At 47.0% G+C, this 20090-nt stretch overlaps 1 protein-coding gene across 15 annotated transcripts in view; it reads left to right on the forward strand.

Annotated features, from left to right (window-relative positions):
- The first annotated feature begins 10611 nt into the window (after nt 1-10611).
- The window catches only part of MAGI1 (membrane associated guanylate kinase, WW and PDZ domain containing 1), a 577726-nt gene continuing 568247 nt past the window's right edge, over nt 10612-20090 (forward strand). For 8 of the 15 annotated variants that reach the window (XM_036331630.1, XM_036331632.1, XM_036331639.1 and 5 more), the window contains exon 1: nt 10613-11544. In XM_036331630.1, coding sequence (XP_036187523.1) covers nt 11232-11544 — 313 coding nt within the window. In that variant the 5' untranslated portion in view covers nt 10613-11231. Of the gene's footprint in view, nt 11545-20090 lie in introns of all 15 variants that reach the window. The other 7 variants (XM_036331633.1, XM_036331637.1, XM_036331638.1 and 4 more) reach the window with 2 other exon arrangements.

Below are 20090 nucleotides of genomic sequence, written 5' to 3' on the forward strand. Positions count from 1 at the left end.
AGTGTCCACAGAGAACTTAGCGCAGTGGAAGCCAAACCCTGAAGCTATTTGCAGCATTCCTCCACTCCCAGGAGAGCAGAGGGGAACAGCAGAGGTAGAGGGCAGGGTTCTAGAAGTATGCTCTCTTCCTAAGGCTAATGGTGTGGGTGGAGGAACTGTGCACCGTATAGAGTGGGGAGTCCTGTCTTGACCTTCTGGGAGATGAATTTCACCCGCCTCTTTAAACGTTTTGGCCTTTCAGTTGCCAATGCAGCTACAAGGTTTCTTTTGGAGCTGTTTTAGGATTTGCTCCATGAATTACCTGGGAGGGTGCCAAATGCAAATACAAGGAGAAATAGCAGCCCTGATATCCATGGTGACAGCTTCGTTACCCTCAAGGGAAAAAGAAGAATAGGTATCTTTTTTCTTAATGAAGTCTTTCCTATCAACTCCTAGATTCCATAACTGCTCTTACTTGGTAACGGGTTGGAGCCAGCCTAGAAATTTCAGTGATAGCAGTGTAACAACATTTATTATAGCCTCCCATAATAGGCATAGTGGATTGCTGTTCTCCTGTGGAGACTATTTTAAAGACCTGTTCACAGTATCCTCTTCTTGGGATGTAGAAAGCCAAATATATAGAGAGAAATCTGATTATCTCCCTAAACCTAGATCCCTTTGCTTTTGTTGTTGTTGTTGTTAATCCTCATCTGAGGATATATTCCCATTGATTTTTTAGGGAGAATGGAAGAGAGAAGGAAAGATAGAAACATCAATGTGAGAGAAACACATAGATTGGTTGCCTCCTGCATGAGCCCTGACTGGGGTGGAGCCTGCAACCATGGTATGTGCCCTTGACCAGAATCAAGCCTGGGACCCTTTGGTCCACAGGCCAATGGTCTATCCATTGAGCCAAACTGGCTAGGGCTATACACCTGTTTTCAATGCTTATGGGTATATATACAGGAGTGGAACTGTTGGGTCATATAGTTATTCTATGTTTACTTATTGAGGAACTGCCAAACTGTTTTCTACAGTGTCTACATCATTTTATAGTCCTACCAGCAATGTATAAGGGTTCCAATTTCTTCATATCTGCACCAACATTTGTAAATGTCCATTAGGAAAATTATACCCATCCTAGTGAGTATGAAGTGGTATCTTATTGTGGATTTGATTTGTGTTTCCCTAATGACTAATGACATTAAACAACTTTCCATATGCTTCAGAGTGTTTTAGTTTTAGAAGAACATAAAACCAGCAAAGATTACATAACAACATTTTAAGAGCATAATATCTACATCAAATATACTGGAAGGCATCTCTAGCCCTCCTCTACTTCTTCCAAAGGGTTTTGAAAATTTTGCTAGAGAAATACTAGTATGTCATAGGGGAACATTATAGTTATTAACAAGGCTCTGATACATTGTTTATTTTGCCTACGAAATGGGGTAAATGGTGTTACAGTGACATTAGAAATTAACAAAGGAAGGTACATAGTACAGTGATTAAGAACATGGTCTTAATCACACAGGTTTGAATACTGGTTGTGTCGTCTCAGACAAGGTACTTTATATCTTTGACCCTCAGTCTCTTCTCTACTTCACAGTATCATGATGAGGATCAAGTGAGAAAATTTTTTGAAAGTACTTACCTGCAGTATTTGGCACTCAATAAATAAGACATATACTTTGTTTGCTTGCTTTTAAAAAATATGTTTTTATTGATTTCAGAGAGAGAAAGGGAGAGGGAGAGATAGAAATATCAATGATGAGAGAGGATCACCGATCAGCTGCCTCCTGCCTGCCCCCTACCAGGAACAACTCACAACCAGGGCATGTACTCCCACTGGGAATTGAACCGTGACCTCCTGGTTGATGGGTTGACCCTCAACCACTAAGCAACACAGGCTGGGCTGCTTGTTTGCTTTTTAAAGCAACAGCAATCACCTAATTTGTCTGTGTTCCTGTGTTTGGTCAGGATCCATGAGAGACCCTCATTCATTCATGCATGTATTCATTCATTCTTCAATATGCATTGGGCCCATGGTATGTGTCAAGTGGTGGACAAGAGGCTACAAAGATGAATAGTAGTCAAAATTGGAGGTTTAAAAACAGAGAAACCTAGGATCAAATCCCAACTGCCACTTCCTATGTGTGTGACCTGTCCAAGTTACATAGTCTTGTCAAGTCTCCATTTCCTCATCTGTAAAATTGGAAATACTAATGCTCCCAGCCTCATAGAGAGGATTACATAAATGCATCATCTAAGTTTTAGATGCACCAAAGCATCTGGCACACTGACCACTCGCCTAAAAAATGTTAACCACCATTTCTATTATGATCATCATTTTGATTAAGACAAAGATAAATTATTGTGAAGATTTAATAAGACAATAATGCAAAGATTTAAGAGTGCATGACATAACTGCAAATAAATGTAATAATATAAATATATTTTCATTAGTTTTTCAACCATTTAAAAATGTCATATCATTCTTAGCTCATTGGTCCTAAAGACAAAGGTTAAGGAATGGACTTGGCTGTGGACCATAACCCTGGTGCAGTGCATCCACGCAGAAAGGACAAGTATGGTTCCATGAAACTTTTGTTTCAATAATATGTATACACTAGAGGCCTGGTGCATGAAATTTGTGCAGGGAGGGGGGGTCCCTCAGCCCAGCCTGCACCCTCTCGTGATTCAGGAACCCCTTGGGGGATGTCCGACTGCCAGTTTAGGCCCAATCCCACCGGAATCCCTGCGAGATTGGGCCTAAACCAGCAGTCAGACATCTTTCTTGCAATCTGGAACCGCTGGCTCCTAACCTCTCACCTGCCTGCCTGCCTGCCTGCCTGCCTGATGCCCCTAACCACCTTTGCCTTGGCTACTGCCATGGTGGCTTTGTCCAGAAGGATGTCCGGAAGGTCGTTCGGCTGTTTGGTCTAATTAGCACATTATGCTTTTATTATTATAGATGTGTATGTGTGCTGGATAGAGAAACAAAATGCATTTATTATTCTAACCGCAATCAAGAAAGTTTGAAAACAGTAACCTGGAGAAAGCTCTCATTATCTGGGAGCAGCCAGGAAACTCCCGCTGTCTTAGCAAGGGAAGCGCACAGCTTTGGCAGTTTTAGGCTTCAGTGGTGTCAGTTCAAAAGGGAAAGTCATAACAAGGTAATATGTTAAAATAAAATTGATAACTCAAGGGGAAATTGAGTCTAGTCTAAATCAGAGTAGTCCAGGATTTAAGTTAAAAAAAGAAAAGAAAAAGAGAATTGCTATCTGTCTAGGTTTTGCTCCATCTCTCAGCTGTGAGTGTTCCCAGCCCTCTCGGGATTCCAGAGGAAAGGTCAAAAGAACAAGGTCAAATATCTGAAAAATGCAGATGCTGTGAGTTTGGAAGCAGAAACATTCCCAAGCGTATGCCAGCTTGTGCATTCACTAACGCAGAGGGCTAACTTAATAACTAAAACTGCAGCGTCCTCCAATACTGAGCTTAATTCGGCAGTTCCCCGCTGCACGTCAAACCCTTGGGGTACGGAGACTCGCAGCCTGCGTTTCTCAGCCGGAGTGTCTGGAGTGCAGAACCAAGACTAAATTTGGGCACTGACTCCCTTGGGGAGGTTGCTCTTACCCACTCTGGGTTTGGCTGAGCCTCTCCTCACCTGGGCAAAGGTCCATAAAAATAAGTTTAAAATTCTAGGAACGTGCTAAATCTGGAAAGTGAATAATACATTTGGGGGGCCCTTATTCATCTGGCAACAAGATTTTGTGGGGAACAATTTCCCAAAAATGGCACAGGTCAAGGATTAAGGTTGCTCAGACTCCAGATTGCTTAATTATCCTGAGTCACTTTCCAGAACTCCACCTCGTGTTTGCTGCATCAGCTTTGTTGAAGACAGTGCTGTGCTTGATGGAGCCATATATTCACACTGCGGGTGACTGTACCCATCTGAGAACTCCAGGCACGGCTCCAGTAAAACACACCTTTGAGTACCATAATGTGATCGTAAAACTGGACTTTGTCTTTCACTTCTTAAAATCCTAGTGAAATAAATTAGAGTGGGAGGGGCAAGACTTTCTCCTAACAGTGGCCCCTTTAGCGTCTGAGGCTATTTTACAGGTTACAACCCTCCCTAATGAGCTGTCCCCCAGGATCACCCCCGCTCCATTATTGAACTTACCAAACACAATTGTTTTCTTGTCCGAGGATCCAATTAGGAGGTTAATTTCCTCCAGAAAAAAAAAAAAAAAAAGAAAAGAAAAAGAAAAAAAAAGTGTGCCTTTTAGTTTTGTACTATCAGTGCCTAGTAGGAATTGACAACATAAGTTATTTAATCAACATTTGTTGAAGGAATGAATGAATGAAAATAACATACCAACTGTCATATGCCATCGTAGAACATTTAATTGTCTTCTCCAGCATAGCCTCAGAGAAAGTAAGATTCACTCCGGGCCATTTGAAGTAGGCCTTATGTAATTTAACAAAGCAGCCGTACTCAAGAGGCTTCCTTTGTAGAGGGTTCGATCCTGCACAGTTGCCAGCGTCAGCATTTCTTCAAAATATCGACCAAAATGTGGACCAGCCCCTGCAGCTTTGATTGGAATCAAACTCTCACCACACTTGAATTCTTGGAACTCTTAACCATAGGAAAGGCGACCACGATAAGAGCCTGCGGAGAACTCACCCTGGGAGGTTTCCCGGCGTGGTCCCAAGTCCACACACTCTCTGCCAGGCGCGATCAGGCAGCTGACGGTGCTAGCGACTCACTTGTGTTTATTGTCAAAGCCACTGAGAAGCAGGCAGATTCTACCTCTACTCTCAACAATTGAAACTGAAAGCAGTAACACAGATGGAAATTTCTCGATTGCTTTTTCAAACTGCTAGTGAGAATCTCCTTTCTTTTGACCTTGCTAAACTGGGATGACATCAGCTGCTTGGCCACCTTTCCTGGCTGTCTGGATGGAGAAGGCCGATCTGGATGGAGTAGGAGAGGATGAGGGCGACAGAGCAAAGCAGAGCTAAGAGATGCCGAGAAAGCTGAGGACAGAGCCTGAGCCTCTTCATCTAGTGATGCTGACAATTGGTTCACTTCCAGTCTTGCCAGTCACATGGGGGAATACATTGCCTTTTTTGTTTAAGCTAGTTCAACTGGGTTTCTGTCACGGGCAACCAAAATATCCTAAAACAGACAATTACTTTAGCCCCATTCTAAATGATCATTAATCGGACCTTGCTTGGTTAAACACATTTTGAAACATTCAAAGAATGGAATATTGTTGAGCCATTTTTAAAAAATATATTTTTATTGATTTCAGAGAAGAAGGGAGGAGATAGAAACATCAATAATGACAGAGAATCATTGATTAGCTGCCTCCTGCACGCCCCCTACTGGGGATTGAGCCCGCAACCCAGGCATGTGCCCTTGCCTGGAATAGAACCTGGGACCCTTCAGTCCACAGGCCAACATTCTACCCACTGAGCCAAACCAGCTAGGCTTGTTGAGCTATTGAAAGTGATAAATGTAGGCCCATGTTTACAAAGAGGAAATTAGTGGTATTTTGGTGAGTGAAAAAGGATGAAAAGGAGAGAGACTCTGTGTGTACATATTTATATTGACCAAAATCCAGGAGATACACCCAAATGTAAAAAGTAGTTATCTCTAGGTAATAAAATTTTTAATATCTTATGATCCAAGAACATAGCATTTTGAGCTTTATTTTTAATAATTTAGTTCTGCCTTTTTACTTATCTACTTTAAAAATTATTTGACAAAAACATATCAGCAGGGGTATTTTTAAAAAATTTTTTTATTGATTTAAGAGAGGAAGGGAGAAGGAGAGAATCATTGATTGGCTGTCTCCTGCATGCCCTCTACTGGAGATCGAGCCCGCAACCTGGGCATGTGCCCTGACCGGGAATTGAATGGTGACCTCCAGGTTCATAGGTTGATGCTCCACCATTGAGCCATACCAGCCAGGCAGTAGGGGTATTTTTAAAATATGGGCATTCCACTCTTGATTTCAGTCTGAATCTTCTTCTCTCATTCAGTTCTGTTTTGGTGGAGTAAATTGTTAAAGAACTCAGTGACAAAGAAGGGAGGGAACACCTTCAATAATAAAATCCTGTATTGTTTAAGCACCTACCATGTTCAAATTATTATATTGTCATAGAGTTGGTGGGAGATGGAATAAAAGAGATACAAAGGTCTGTAATCAAGAAAAAGCAAATGTCCTGTTCTTAAGAAAATTAACAATATCAACAGACATATTTTCAGTAGAATTATGCAGGATAAAATGCTAATTTGGGAAACTTAGTTTTATGCAGAATTATTTGGGAAGTTTTAGGAGAGATTCTCATAATATGTTGGTGGGTTTCTGCAACTATCATCGAATTCTCAAATATGTACAATGTACTTAAGTTAAAAGCTAACCAATTTATATGTTTTTCTTTGCCCCACAGCTCACCAACTTATTTCCCATCCTAAAAATTTTCAGAAAAATGAGGTAAAAGGGCACTTTAGACTGCAAGTATAAATTTCTTTAATCACATATGAAAAACTTTGGGAAGAAATGTTTTTGGGAAAAAGAAAAGAAATGCACATTGAATGATTGTGGGTTTTTCCCTTTCCCTTAGTGGAGCTAGCTATATGAAAATAAGGTCTTAATTTCTGCAGCGTTATTTTTTGGTTCTCATCTGAATCCACTGTGATTAGGAGTTCACTGTTGAAATGCTAATGCAATAGCAGTATAAGGATGTTTGGCATGTCACCTGTACTACAGCCCACAGATCTCCAAACACTTCAGAAATGTTTGCAAATTAATCCTCCTTACATTTCAGCAAATTATTCACTCTTCAGAGCCCACAGATGGGGAACAGGAGATGGGATTCCTGAGTGGAACGCTGTATTCATTCAGATGAAAGGGAAGAGATAGGAGGGTGACTTCATTAGTGTGCCCACACTCTGTGGCAGATTCAAGAGCCAATGAAATGCTGCTAGCCAAGCATGCTAAGTGGTAGGGGGCCACATCGGACACTCTCCTCGCACAGTGTTCTGAGCAGGGTTTGGGGCATGCCTCTGGGCTCACCCCCTCGCTTTGTTACTTCCAAGCTCATGAGCAAGTTTCTTTACTGCCCTAGCTTCACTTTCCTCAACTGTAAAATCAAGGTCAGACCTGCTTTACATGGTTGTTGTGATGATTAAACAAAATAATGCACATAATTATCCTGGCATCCAGGGTAAGCCTCCAAGTTAGGTATTTTATGGCATTATTTTCCCCACCGGGATGTATTACCAAAGACACAGCCTAAGTGAGAGAAGCCAGAACACTAGGATCCCACTCTACATCTCTTCGAGAAAAATCCACTTCACACTGAGATAACCATAAACTCTTTCAAGAAAACACTCTATAGGTATCTTGGTTTTAGCCACCACACTAACTAGGCCTTGCATCCAAGGCCCCATATGATGCAGCTTAATGCCACACTTCAACCGTGCCCGCCTGTGTCACTCAGCCAACGTGCATGGGGCGCGGGTTTAGGTGCTGAGGATCCAAAGGGTGGATGGGATAGATGGCTCTGCCCTGAAGTGGCTTCCGGTCTGGGCTCAGGAAGTGGACCAGGTGAAAGAGAGTAGACAGAAAGGGTCAGAGGAGGGGAGTTTTCAAAAACTGAGTGCCTGAAAATGGGCAGTCTTAGCTGCTTTGGAAGCTCAAAAAACGTATGTTCTTGTATTATGTCTCTCTAGATGTCTCTCCATCCGGCCCTCTGTACCCTCAGATATCCCTTCTGGGCATTATTCCACATCTAAAATCTGCAGTGTGCCCAATTCCAAGTTCTTTCCCCTTCTCGGCTGCAGGACACCTGGACTCCTAGAGCGGGAAGATGGTGTTGTACAGCAGGAAGAATCACAAAACGCTTGGTCCCGTCCATCCTTTGGACTCTTCCAGGCGGGAGTGAGTCAGCTGGGAAACAGAGAGGAGACGCTGCTTCAGGCAGGCGGGGGAATCCGTGGCAAGCAGTGAAGACCACTAGACTATGAAGTGGAGAAGCAAGCTTTACCCACAAGTTGAAGCTGACTAGTGATTTGTAGGGGAGTCTGTGACTCTAAGGGGGTATACAAAAATGTGCATTTTTGTGGGGGATCCATTTAAGGAACTTGTGCATTAACTAGGTACCAGGCACAGTTCCAGGAACTGGGAAAACATTAGTAAACCAAACTGCCAAAGTTCCCTGCCCTCCTGGAGCTTACACTCTAGAGCAGTGGCTCCCAACCTTTTTATGGCCACGCCCCACCCAAGCATCTCTAAAATCATGATGCCGCCCCCCCCGCATCCCCCCCTCCTCCCCGACATATCATTCTTATTATTCAAAAAGCGACCTCCTATTCACATGGAGGAAGCCTAAAAGGCCATTAACCTGGTCTTAACAAGCTTCCAAAGAACATGGCATCCATGAAAGAGAAAAATAAAAGAACAAAAGGAAGCACTGAAGTACTGAGGAGGAAATCACTAAGAAATTGTTAAAAAAAAAATAATAATATGAAGTGATACGAAAAAATAGCAAATAAAGTTTCAAAACATGTCATAGAGAACTGAAATGCATAAATATGCCACAATACGTATTTATATACTGTATATGAGGTCCCTGGAACCACAAGAAACGCAAACGATTCGCTTTAGTAACCCATTCTCCAATTGCCCCCCCTTAGAAATCAAAGTGCCCCCCTGTGGGGCGTGTGCCCCACGCTGGGAACCACTGCTCTCGAGGAAGATGTGGACCACAGGTTTATTCTCCAAAAGGGTCTGTGATGTGAAAAATGCTCAGGAATCACGATGCTAGACCTGTGGTCCTTCTTGTGTATCAGCACCACTTAGGGGAAACCTCAAAAGTCTGGAGGTTCTGATGGGCTGGCTGCATGTTGTGCTTGGGAAGGAACTTTCCAAGTTCCCACGCATTTGATCCAGCGGAGTGTGAGAGAACTGATTGCTCCTGAGGAAAGAGCATGGAGACCCAGTTCTCCTCACCAAGACGAGCCAAGGAAAACGGGCCACTTCCTTCTTTCACCGGTTCTACCAGGCAATGGGGCCTTCAGCTCCGGACCTCTCAAGAGAGAAGCATCCACACGCTTCCCCGATTTTTATTAGCTTACACAGCACCCTCCCAACAGTGCTTTACAACGATTTAAGCGCATTCCTGTATACTATAGTTTAAGCTTTAGAAAGGAGAGGAGTATTATCATCAGCTAACTTGAAACCCCAAATTACTTCCCAATTCTCTTTCCATATACCACTACTAGTAGTACAAGTTTTTATTGTTCGCCCCTTAAAAGTATTCACTTTCCAAGCTCGGCGCTTCACGAGTGTTGGTCCGCGTCCTGTCCTAAAATTCGTGTGCAGTGTTGCTATACTCAGCAGGGGAGCGCGGGAGACTCGAGGGGTCAAGAGCTGGCTCAAGGTCACACGGAGACTGGACCCCTGGGCGCCTGGACCCAGATCTCAAGCCGGGCCCGTCCACTCACCTCCCTTATTTAGCACTTGGCCTCTCTCCTGCGACCAAAGATGAACAAACAAGTTATAAATCACGGAGGGAAAAATCTGCTTGGGAGCCTCTGCCGCCCAGGCCGACCGGGGAGCGTCGGGAGGGCGGCCTTCCCGGCGCGGGGTAGTCTTTGTCCGCGCGCAGCTCTCGGGACCGCGCCGCTCCACCTCCGCCACCCCGGCCCCGGGCGGCGAATTCCGAGGCGGCTGCCGCGCCCGTGCCCACGCCCCCGCGGCGCCGGGACGCGGTGCGAATCCCAGACCCGGTGATCCGTATCTCCCGGCCGGGGCGGGTCCGCAGGCTTCCCGCGCAGCCCGGACCCCGCGCCCGGCAGATGCCCGACTCCAGGAATCCTTGCTGGAAGGGCTGTTAAAAAGCCCCAACCCCCTCTGACCATCTGGCTCCTTCCCCTTGTCTATCGTTTTCCAAACTGTATCTTAAAAAAGTTGGCCCCAAAGTTTAAGGGTTCGGGTACGTGTGTGTGTGTGCGTGCGTGTGACATCCACAGGGTCCCCGTTTGGGGGTGCTGCAGGCCCCCCTCTTTCCCAATCTCCCTTGGCCAGAGACCCTGGCAAGACCCGCTCCAGGACCCGACCCCGCGGGTGCAGTGCAGGCGGGAGCAGGCGCCCATCCCGGGGTCGGGCACAGGGGATCGGAGGGAAATGCGGGGGGTGGGGTGCGGTGGGGGCGGCGGCAAGCTGGCGGGTGACCCACCGCGTGGCCAGCCGCTGGCCAAAGGCGATTAGAAGGCTTAGGTCGGCGTGAGTGTGTGAGAGCGCGCGCGAGGGTGTGTGTGAGCTCCCCAACCCCCACCTGTTTGAAATGCTTTCAAAACGCCAAAGCCAGATCAGCCGCGTTTCCAAAGTTGCAAACAGTTGGAGTAAGACACGTGCGCGTCCCCCTAGCTCCAAGGGGCTGTGCTGCGCCCAGGGCGCCGAGAGAAAAGGGGAATGAGAGGGGTGTAAGAAAGCGGGGAATTGGCCTCCTCCTGGCGGGTCGGTTTTAGGACCCAAAGGGAAGCACATCGGAATCTCTCCCTTCGGGAGGGAGGGGAGGGGCGGGCGGGCAGCCGCGGGGCGCATGCGCGCGCGTCTCCTCTAGCCGGCCGCGGCGCTCGGCGGCGCGGAATAGAATGAACTGTAACAAAACAAGCCGAGCCTTTGTATCCGCTTAAAGGGGCCGCAGGCGCTTCCCCCCGGCTCCCCCCACCCCCTGGCGCCCAACCCCCGCTCGGCGACGGCGTCTCCGGGGCTCCCAGCAACTGGCCGGACGGGCTTCCCTCACCTTCAGGAACAGCCAGCCCGCGGGGCAGGCAGAGCCGGGCGGGAGGTGAAGAGGAGGCTCCGCGTTTGGAGGAGGCAAGAAAGGAAGGAAGGAAGGAAGGAAAAAATAGCCGGAGCGGCGCAGAGTGGACTCTGGTCCCGGGGAGCGCGGCCGGGCGCCGGAGCGGGGACCGGGAAGCGCCGGAATGCAAACAAAGCTCGCGGGCGCCGGTGCAGAGCTCGCGGGGCCGCCCGGAAAGTTTGTTTGATGATGGCTTGAGTCGGCGTGCGTGCGGGGAGCGAGGCCGCCAAGTTCTCTCTCCCGCGGCGTCCTTTGGAGGGAGACGTCTCTCCCATGAGCCGGCGGGGTTCGGGGGCTGTGCTGCGGGGGCACCTGTCTCTCGCGTTATTATTTTTGTTTTGGGGGGAGGAGGGGTGTGACTCGTCATGTCGAAAGTGATCCAGAAGAAGAACCACTGGACTAGCAAGGTTCACGAATGCACCGTGAAGCGGGGACCCCAGGGCGAGCTGGGGGTGACGGTGCTGGGGGGCGCGGAGAACGGCGAGTTTCCGTATGTCGGAGCGGTGGCCGCGGCCGCGGCGGCGGAGCTTCCCGGCGGCGGCGAGGGCCCCAGGCTGGGCGCAGGGGAGCTGCTGCTGGAGGTGCAGGGGGTCCGGGTGTCCGGCTTGCCCCGCTACGACGTGCTGGGCGTCCTCGACAGCTGCAAGGAGGCCGTCACCTTCAAAGCCGTCAGACCAGGTAAGGCGGGACGCGCCTCCGGGAGGCTTCCAGAGGCGGGCGGCGGCCTGCGGAGCGCCCCGTCCCCTCCCCCGGGGGGGCATCTCGATTTCCCGCTCTCCCCCTCCGAGCGCAGTCTGGAGGGGAAATTGAGGCCGTGCGCCCTGTCGTGGAGAAATACACAAAGTTGTGTCGAGGTTGCGGGTTGTTTGCTCACCTGCCTCGGGAAGAGGGTTGGGTTTGCGCCTGTTTGCCAACCTGCTATCTCGGCCACTCAGTGCAGCGCAGTTTCGCCTGGGCCTGGAGGACAGTCGCGGAGCTGAGGCTGGGGGCAAAGTGGAGGCTCTCCTGGCTCCTTGGGGGGAGCGTTGCCGCAGGCGCAGCGCTGCGTGCTTTTGCTACTTGTCTGTCCAGACCTGGAGAATGGGTATGAGCGAGGGCAGGGCCATTAGAAAATCATCTTTACCCCCACAACGCTCCGGGTGGGTTGGGGTGCCCATGTTCCTGGGCCATTCACTCTACAGCTGAGGAGGACGCACGTGTCTCCTCCTGTGGCTCAGCCCGAAGGCTTGGGGGGCGGGGAGTTGGAGGAGGGAAGGAGGGGTATGCCCCGCTTGGGACCAATCAAGCCCAAGTTGATGCTGCCACCACCATCTCACCCATCACTGCCACCACCATCTCACCCATCACTGCCATCTTCACCCCGGATGCTGAGGATAGGGATAGCTATTACTCATCATTAACTTACTATGTGCCAGACTCTGTGAAACGCTTTCCTTGCATTGTCTGGTTCTGAGTCACAAGAATCCTTATAAACCCACATTACAGATAAGGAAACGGATTGGCATCCCTTAAGTTACTTGCCCAGGGTCACACAGGTACCAAAATGAGGGTTTGAGCCTTGGCTGTAGAGCCTGAAGCACTGAGGAGGGAGAGGTGGGGAGCTGACCCTTGGGGAGGGGAGAGGCTGACTTGTGAGGAGGGAGTGGAAGCAAGTCCCTCTCAGAGTCTGTAGAGGAGTGATGTCCTGCTGGTGGTGGGGAGTCCCTTACCTGCTGGAGTTGGTGAGGGCAAGGGATGGTCCAACAGCGATTCCCCAAGGCACCCCTGGGACCACCGGTGCCTGACACAGTTTCTCTACCATGAAAGCTGCAGGAAGTGGCGGAGTTGCCTGTGGTGAAAATCCCATGTGTGCCCGCTGGTCTGGAGGGGCAACAGCAGCTGGAGGAGCATGTCAAGGGAAGAAGGGCTGCTGGCCCTGCCTGGTTAACAGGCCTGTTCCAGATGAGACAGGAGGGGGCCAGACAGAGTAGAGGGGGTGGGTGAGGGGCGGGTGGGGGCTGAGACCAGGCGGAGTAGACCCGGCCTTTTAGCTTTGGGAGCTGAGGGGTGACAGTCCTGGAAAGCTCCTTCCATTATGTCCTCTTCTTCTTGGACACCTTCTCCAAGAAGCCCTCCAACAACCGACCAGGATGAACAAATCCTTCCTCCTCTGAGGTGCCCTAAGGCTGTACCTCTTAGTTTTTGCTTTGTTCTAAAGCGTGAGTTAGATCTCTCGCCTCATTTCCATACAAGGTAGTAAGCACATTGAAGGAGAGAGTGCTTCATTTGTTGCTTATCTCCCCAGGCTTTGCTTGAGGGCCAATTCCTGGCCTCACCAGAGAATGTGTCCTTATCTGTAAACTGGCTTTTTGGAGGGTATTCCATAAGCTAATAAGCAAAAAGTATGCAGAACAGTGCCTTGCACATTGAAAGTGTTCAATAAAAAATGAGCTATTATTGTTATATTTAAATTGAGTTTGAGCAGTTATTTATTTCTAAGTCTAGCTGTTAGTGTTAGTTACCTGGATTGTGAGTTTCTTGACAGAACTGTAGAGGACATACTGTGTGAAAGCATTTGATGGGAGCAGCTACTGGTCTCAGTTCAGGGCATTTTGGGGAAATGGGTGCCATCTATCTAGTTGGGGATCTCCAGGTGTCCATTGGGTTCTGTATGGGAGCTTTTCCGCATCAATATGCAGTGTGTGGCTGAACCTCTACCAAGAGTTAGCAGAGGTCCTGGAGGCATTGTCCCAGGGCTGCCTCATCCTGGAACTCAGGAAGGGTTGGTCAGATACTCAGGTGTGTTTGGAATCAGACTTCTCTGGGTTGGAAGAAGATGGTAGCGTCTCCAAGTGTTACGTTGTTCCCTTCACCCAGAACCATTCCACGCGCAGCACGGGACTGTCCACAGCAAGTGTGTGTAAATATTCTAGTCCTCCTTGTGGTGGGATAGAATAAGGATGTGGATGGGGACTCTCGATCGGCCTGGCATCTGCTACAAAATGAAAGCTACTTCATGTGATAATTACACAGGCATGGTTAGCTCTTTAACATCTTCATTACAGAAACTATGGCACTAGAGAGCATTTCCCTGATCTTCTGATCCCTCTTTTATATTGAGAATATGATTTAAATTATGCCAGGATTGCGCTTACTGGGCCTTGATTACTGTGTTTTAATCATATTAGGTAGGCTCATACTTGGTACATAGAAAGGAAAATGTTGCTTTTGTGTTGTCTGCACCCTGAGCTAGCCACTCCCAGGGACATGGGCCACTGTGGGTGCTGTCTGTATGGCAATGTCACTGTCTTCTTGTGGAAGAAAGTTCTGCTGCTTCCATTTCATGGTAGGTCTCTGGAAATATGCGCAGACCAAAATAGTCTGTAGCCAATGGTATTATATGAAGCAGGCCTGGATTGTGAAGGAATCAATCTAAATGGATCTACCAGGTTGGAGTTAATTCATTTTATTTTCATTTATTTATTTTTTAAAAAATGTATTTTATTGATTTTTTACAGAAAGGAAGGGAGAGGAATAGAGAGTTAGAAACATCAAAGAGAGAGAAACATTGACCAGCTGCTTTCTGCACACCCCCCTCTCCCCTCACTGGGGATGTGCCCGCAACCAAGGTACATGCCCTTGATTAGAATCGAACCTGGGACCCTTCAGTCCACAGGCCGACGCTCTATCCACTGAGCCAAACTGGCCAGGGCTGGAGTTAATTCATTTTAAAGGGAGAAATGCCTAAAAAATTTTACATCTATATGTTATATGAGTGTTGTTATTATTATTTTTAATGTATGTATGTATTTATGTTTTTATTGATTTTAGAGAGAAAGAGAGAGAGGGAGAGGGGGAGAGAGAGAAGCATAGATCGGCTGCTTCCTGCATACCCCTTATTGGGGATCTAGCCAGCAACCTGGGCATGTGCCCTGAACGGGAATCAAACCAGCAACCTCTCGTGCATGGGACAGTGTTCAACCAAATGAGCCACACTGGCCACGGTTAAATAAATGTTATTTTATATATATACTAGAGGCCCGGTGCATGAAATTCATGCAGGGGGAGGGTGTCCCTTAGCCTGGGCCCGGACCCTCTCTAATCTGGGACATCCCTCTCACAATCCAGGACCGCTGGCTCCTAACCACTCGCCTGCCTGCCTGACTGATTGCTCCTAACCAGTTCTGCCTGCCAGCCTGATCACTCCTTAACCACTCCCCTGCCAGCCTGATTGATGTCTAACTGCTCCCCTAGGGGCCTGATCGCCCCCAACTGCCCTCCCCTGCCGGCCTGATCACCCACAACTGCCCTCCCCTGCAGGCCTGGTCCCCCCAAACTACCCTCCCCTGCCAGCCTAGTCACCCCCAACTGCCCTCCCCTGCTGGCCTGGTCGCCCCCAATTGCCCTCCCCTGCAGGCCTGGTTGCTCCCAACTGTCCTCCCCTGCTGGCCTGATCGCCCACAACTGCCCTCCCCTGCCGGCCATCTTGTGGTGACGTGAGGGCATCGCGTGAGGGCACGAGGACCACCTAGGGTTTTATTAGTATAGATAATAAAGCATATATGTATACTTTATAAGTATATATTTACCTATAGTAAAACTAGTGACTTGGTGCATGGATTCGTGCACATTGAATGGAAATTAATTAGAAGGTGGCTGGCAGGGTGGGACTGGCTGAGATGGGTTGGACACACCCTGGAGCCAACCCCCCGCTGTTCCTCCTCCCCGGTGTCTGCAGAGTGAGCGGGTCCCTCTGGCAGGTGGGGTCTCTCGGCCTGGCCTGCAGGGATCAGGCTGAAACTGGCTCTCTGACATGCCCTGAGGGGTCCTGGTGTGAGAGAGGGCACTCTGCAAAGTTGCTGTCCTACAAGGTGTGCAGTAAACCAGATTCAGGGTCGACAGTGCCCCAGCAACAACGTAACCTATGGCCGAAGGTGGAATCGTGCAGCCCCACGAGGACTCGGGCTCCCTCCTCTCTGGTTTTGGGGTGCATCACCCAAGAACCACTACTGCCAAGTCACTGCAGCTCGGCAGCTCCTGTGTTGAGTGTCTGCTCCCTGGTGGTCAGTGCACATCATAGTGATCAGTCAGATGGTCGGACACTTAGCATATTAGCCTTTTATATATATAGATCAGTGATGGTGAACCTTTTGAGCTCGGCGTGCCAGCATTTTGAAAACCCTAACTTAACTCTGGTGCCGTGTCACATATAGAAAGTTTTTGATATTTGCAACCATAATAAAACAAAGATTTATATTTTTGATATTTATTTTATATATTTAAAAGCCATTTAACAAAGAAAAATCAACCAAAAAAATGAGTTCGCGTGTCACCTCTGACACGCGTGTCATAGGCTCGCCATCACTGATATAGATGCACACTTTTAAGTATATTGTTTGCTGAGTTTTGACCATGGTATATGCTCATGTTATCTTCACCCAGATCAAGATATAGAACCCCAGAAATTTCTGTCATGTCTCCTTCCAGTCAGTTCCCCCCCACCCTCCAGAGGCAAAGGCTGTTTGATTTCTTTCACCAGGAATTACTTTTGTCTATTATTGAAATTCACACAAGTGAAATGATGCAGTATGTACTCTTTGTCTGGCTTTTTTCACGCAGCAAAATATTTTGGAGATTTCATATTATTGTGAGCATCATTGTTCCTTTTTATTATTGTGTAGTATTTCACTGTATACACATACCAGTTTGTTTATATTTTTGTTCATCTATGGACATTTGGACTATTGATCATTTTTTGGCTATTGAATAATAGCGAGGTGAATAAAGCTGTTACAAATGTTGCAGTTGCTCCACATTTTTGCTAATCTTTGATCTTGTCTGTTTTTTGATGTTGAGCCATTCTTATGTGGAAAAAGAAAAAAGTAATTAAGGAGACTTTGCTACAGGATGTAGCTAGTCTTTATGAAGCACTTGCATTAGACTGTGCCAGGCCCTTGGCTAAGCTAGTGCTTGATGGGCATTTTGATTTTTATTCCTCATAACTTAGACGTCAGGAACTGAGGGCCAGAGAGTTTGGGTAGCTTTTCTAAGGGCCATACAAGTGGCAGAAGTAGAGCTGGAGCTCAGCTGTGTTGGATTCCAAAACCTATACTCCCAGTCCTGGGTGAGTGGGTCTCAAGTAGGGACCCCTGACCAGTGGCATTGGTATCATCTGGGAAACTGGTCAGATTGCACATTCCCGTCCCCACTGATGCTGAAGCTCATTGGGGTGCAGCCTGTGGGGTGTTTGTAACAAGCCCCCCGTGATTCTGATGCCTGCTCAGTATTGAGTACCACTACTGTAGGGTATGGGCCTACAGTGAGGAAATGGCAATAGGTGAGGCAGGTGACCTGGGCTCCAGGTCAGCCAGCTAGTCACCCTCTTTGGGCCCAAGTTTCTTCTTGCAGAAAGGAGTGGGTCTTTTGTACTCAAAATGCAGCAATTCCATGAATAACTTAGACTTCAAAAGTTTAAAATGGTGTGATTGTAGTTTCCCAAACTGGTAGTATTATAGGCTATGCGTACATATTTTTGTAGGTGAATTTTGTGGCTTTTGCAAATTACCCAGGAACCGAAACAGTCTTTCCACTTTCTTTTTTTGAGACAAAATAGAGACAATAAATAAGACACAATTTAGAAACCACAACACCACCACTGGCCCTTCCTTCCCGGGAATGAGGGAATGATGACCACACACAATTGAATATAGTTCTCTGTGCCTTTCTTTGTCTTGTTTTGATGTTCTGGGTTTATTTTGAACAATTGGAAGATGTGACAGTAGTTCTAAAACAAAATTCTGTTCTCATCTGAAAACACAGCGCTTCGTCTTTCTTGGTTTCCCACAAATTCTGCTTCAGGGCCTCTGGGCTTGCTTTTTCTTCCCCCCGTAAAGTCACAAGGTTGACTTCTCCCCTGGTGTCCCTTCAGAGAGACCTTTAGCGGGCTCCTCATCGGTGCTGTGCTGCTCCATGACTACGACCTGCTCCGGAAAGGAAGGCCCTGTTTGTAGCATCACTGGAGATGGGAAGAGCTGCGTGTGATCAGTTTTCCAGAGTCAGTGTGAGCTGGCCTTGCATTCCGCTCACCTGCGGAGGACAGCTCCCGGGCCCCTAGTCACCCCTAATCTTGTGCGTGTCTTCATAGCCTTGTCACATTTTCATAGTCTTGTTTCTTCTTTATTGTCTGTCTCCTCTCCCACTGGAATGTAAGATCCATGAAAACAAGAAGCTTTACTCACTTATCCGTCCCTCCATTTGTTAGGGCCTAAAATAGTACCCGGCAAATCATAGGTGCTCACTAAAATACTTTGGATGCATGAATGAATTTTCCAGTGTCGCTTCTTACATAAGTGCAGACTAGACCACCTTCAACATATTTCCCTCTTAACTCCCTATTCATCTTTCATTTCTTCTCATTTAGGATCATAAAACGTTCACTTCCTCATCACCAGATCTTTCATTTAGCTGGTTCCCCGTGTCTAATAATTTAGACTGAGCTATAAATAAACAAATGACTGACAGATTTAATGAATTATATTTCAGTATTTCTGCCTGTTGACTCCTGGAGTTTGCGAAGTGAAAATTCAGATGTTCAGCAGGCAGGATTATAGAGGGTTGTTCTGTTTTCTGTTGGTGTGGGACCTGCGCTATGTTAAGATCTATAAGAATGACCCTTTACCTCCGTTTTCTTGTAGCATTGTCTCTTTGTACAATTTTCCCAACCACCAGCAAATCAGATCTTTGCTACAGTAAGTCTGATTTTGTCCTTTCTTGCTCTTAAATTGTGTTTTGTGTTTATATGTCTTTTTTCTTTTTTAAGTTAAACTTTCAAAAATCAATCTGTTTTTGTTCTTGGTGCCAACAGACCACTCTCTGTAGGGTATTTTTAGGTAACACTGTGGAACATTCCATAGTTTTTACAAAAAATAATGCAAGGACGGGCAACCCAACTCGTGCATTGTTTCCAGTGGCCACCCTTTGCCAATGGCTGTGATATTTAAAAATAGACTAACTTGACTTTATGATGCAATGCATACAGTTGGCTCACTACGTTTGCTGGCATCCATTCCCCTGCTGGTTTTAGAGGGCAGAATTGATGATATCCACCAAAGGGAATTAAGTGGTTTATAAGGGAAAACATTCTGACATCTCCGTACCACAAGGGTTTATATGAAGGATGTTGCTTTATAAACGATGGTTATTTAATGCAAAACACCCGTCTCTGATGTTAGCGGTCTCTTCCTTGAGTTTGTATATGTGTGTAACAGGATATACTGATTTTGTATACACTGAGAATAAAGGCTGTCAAATTTGTTAAGGACTGACATTCACATCCTAAGAAAGTAGGTTAGTGTGTTCCCGTCTGTCTTCATGCAGCTCATATGTTGAGCTCCATAACCTTGAAAAATCCCTAGTCAATACTGGAGCTTTGCTGTGTGCATCCCTATGGATGTCAGCATCCCCATGTAGTATTTCTGATGGATTTGTGTTGGCGTTTCCATAGCTGCACCCCCGTGACGCCAAGGACATGCCTGTCATATTAACTTCTGCTCTATAGTCAGGTGTCCTGGGGAGCGTCCACTGTGTTCTGGGTGTCATCTTTTCAGAAGGCATGTTGCGAAATTAGAAAATGTAATTTGAACAGTGTCTTCTATGATTAAATAAGCTTCTCTTTTTATAGCTAAGTAATTAAATAATGGAGTAACCCATTACTTATGATAATTTCCATAGTCTCTATCCCAGAGTGAAAGCCAGATCCTTACAGTGACTGGCAGGACCCCCAGGATATGGCCCAGGACATGCCTTCTCTGCCCTGTCCGTGGCCTGCTGGTGTTTACATGGACATCTGGAAGGATTGCTTCCTCATGAACTTCAAGTCTCTTCCAAATGTCACCTTCTCAATGACACCTCCTCCTCTGACCTCATTATTTAAAACCGTAACTCCACTGCCACTTGTCATTCCCTCTTCCCCTTCTCTGCCTTATTTTACTCTGTAGTATGTAAATAATTTCAGAATAAGTAAGTTCCTTGTTTTGTCTCTTCTTTCTAGAACATAAGCTCTGAGAGGGCAGGGATGTGTTTAATCCTGTTCCCTACTGCCTCCCCAGCCCCGAGAATAGTGCCTGGTACAGGGAAGTTGTTCAAGTATTTCTTGACATCCACTGTCAAGTTTAGAATAAGTCTCTGCTGAGCTCAGAGCCTCTAAAAATTCCGATGTTTGAAAGTCTCTGGCAATTTAGGTATTT

Source organism: Myotis myotis, unplaced genomic scaffold (assembly GCF_014108235.1).
Source record: "Myotis myotis isolate mMyoMyo1 unplaced genomic scaffold, mMyoMyo1.p scaffold_m19_p_13, whole genome shotgun sequence".
In the NCBI taxonomy this organism is placed as follows: domain Eukaryota; kingdom Metazoa; phylum Chordata; class Mammalia; order Chiroptera; family Vespertilionidae; genus Myotis; species Myotis myotis.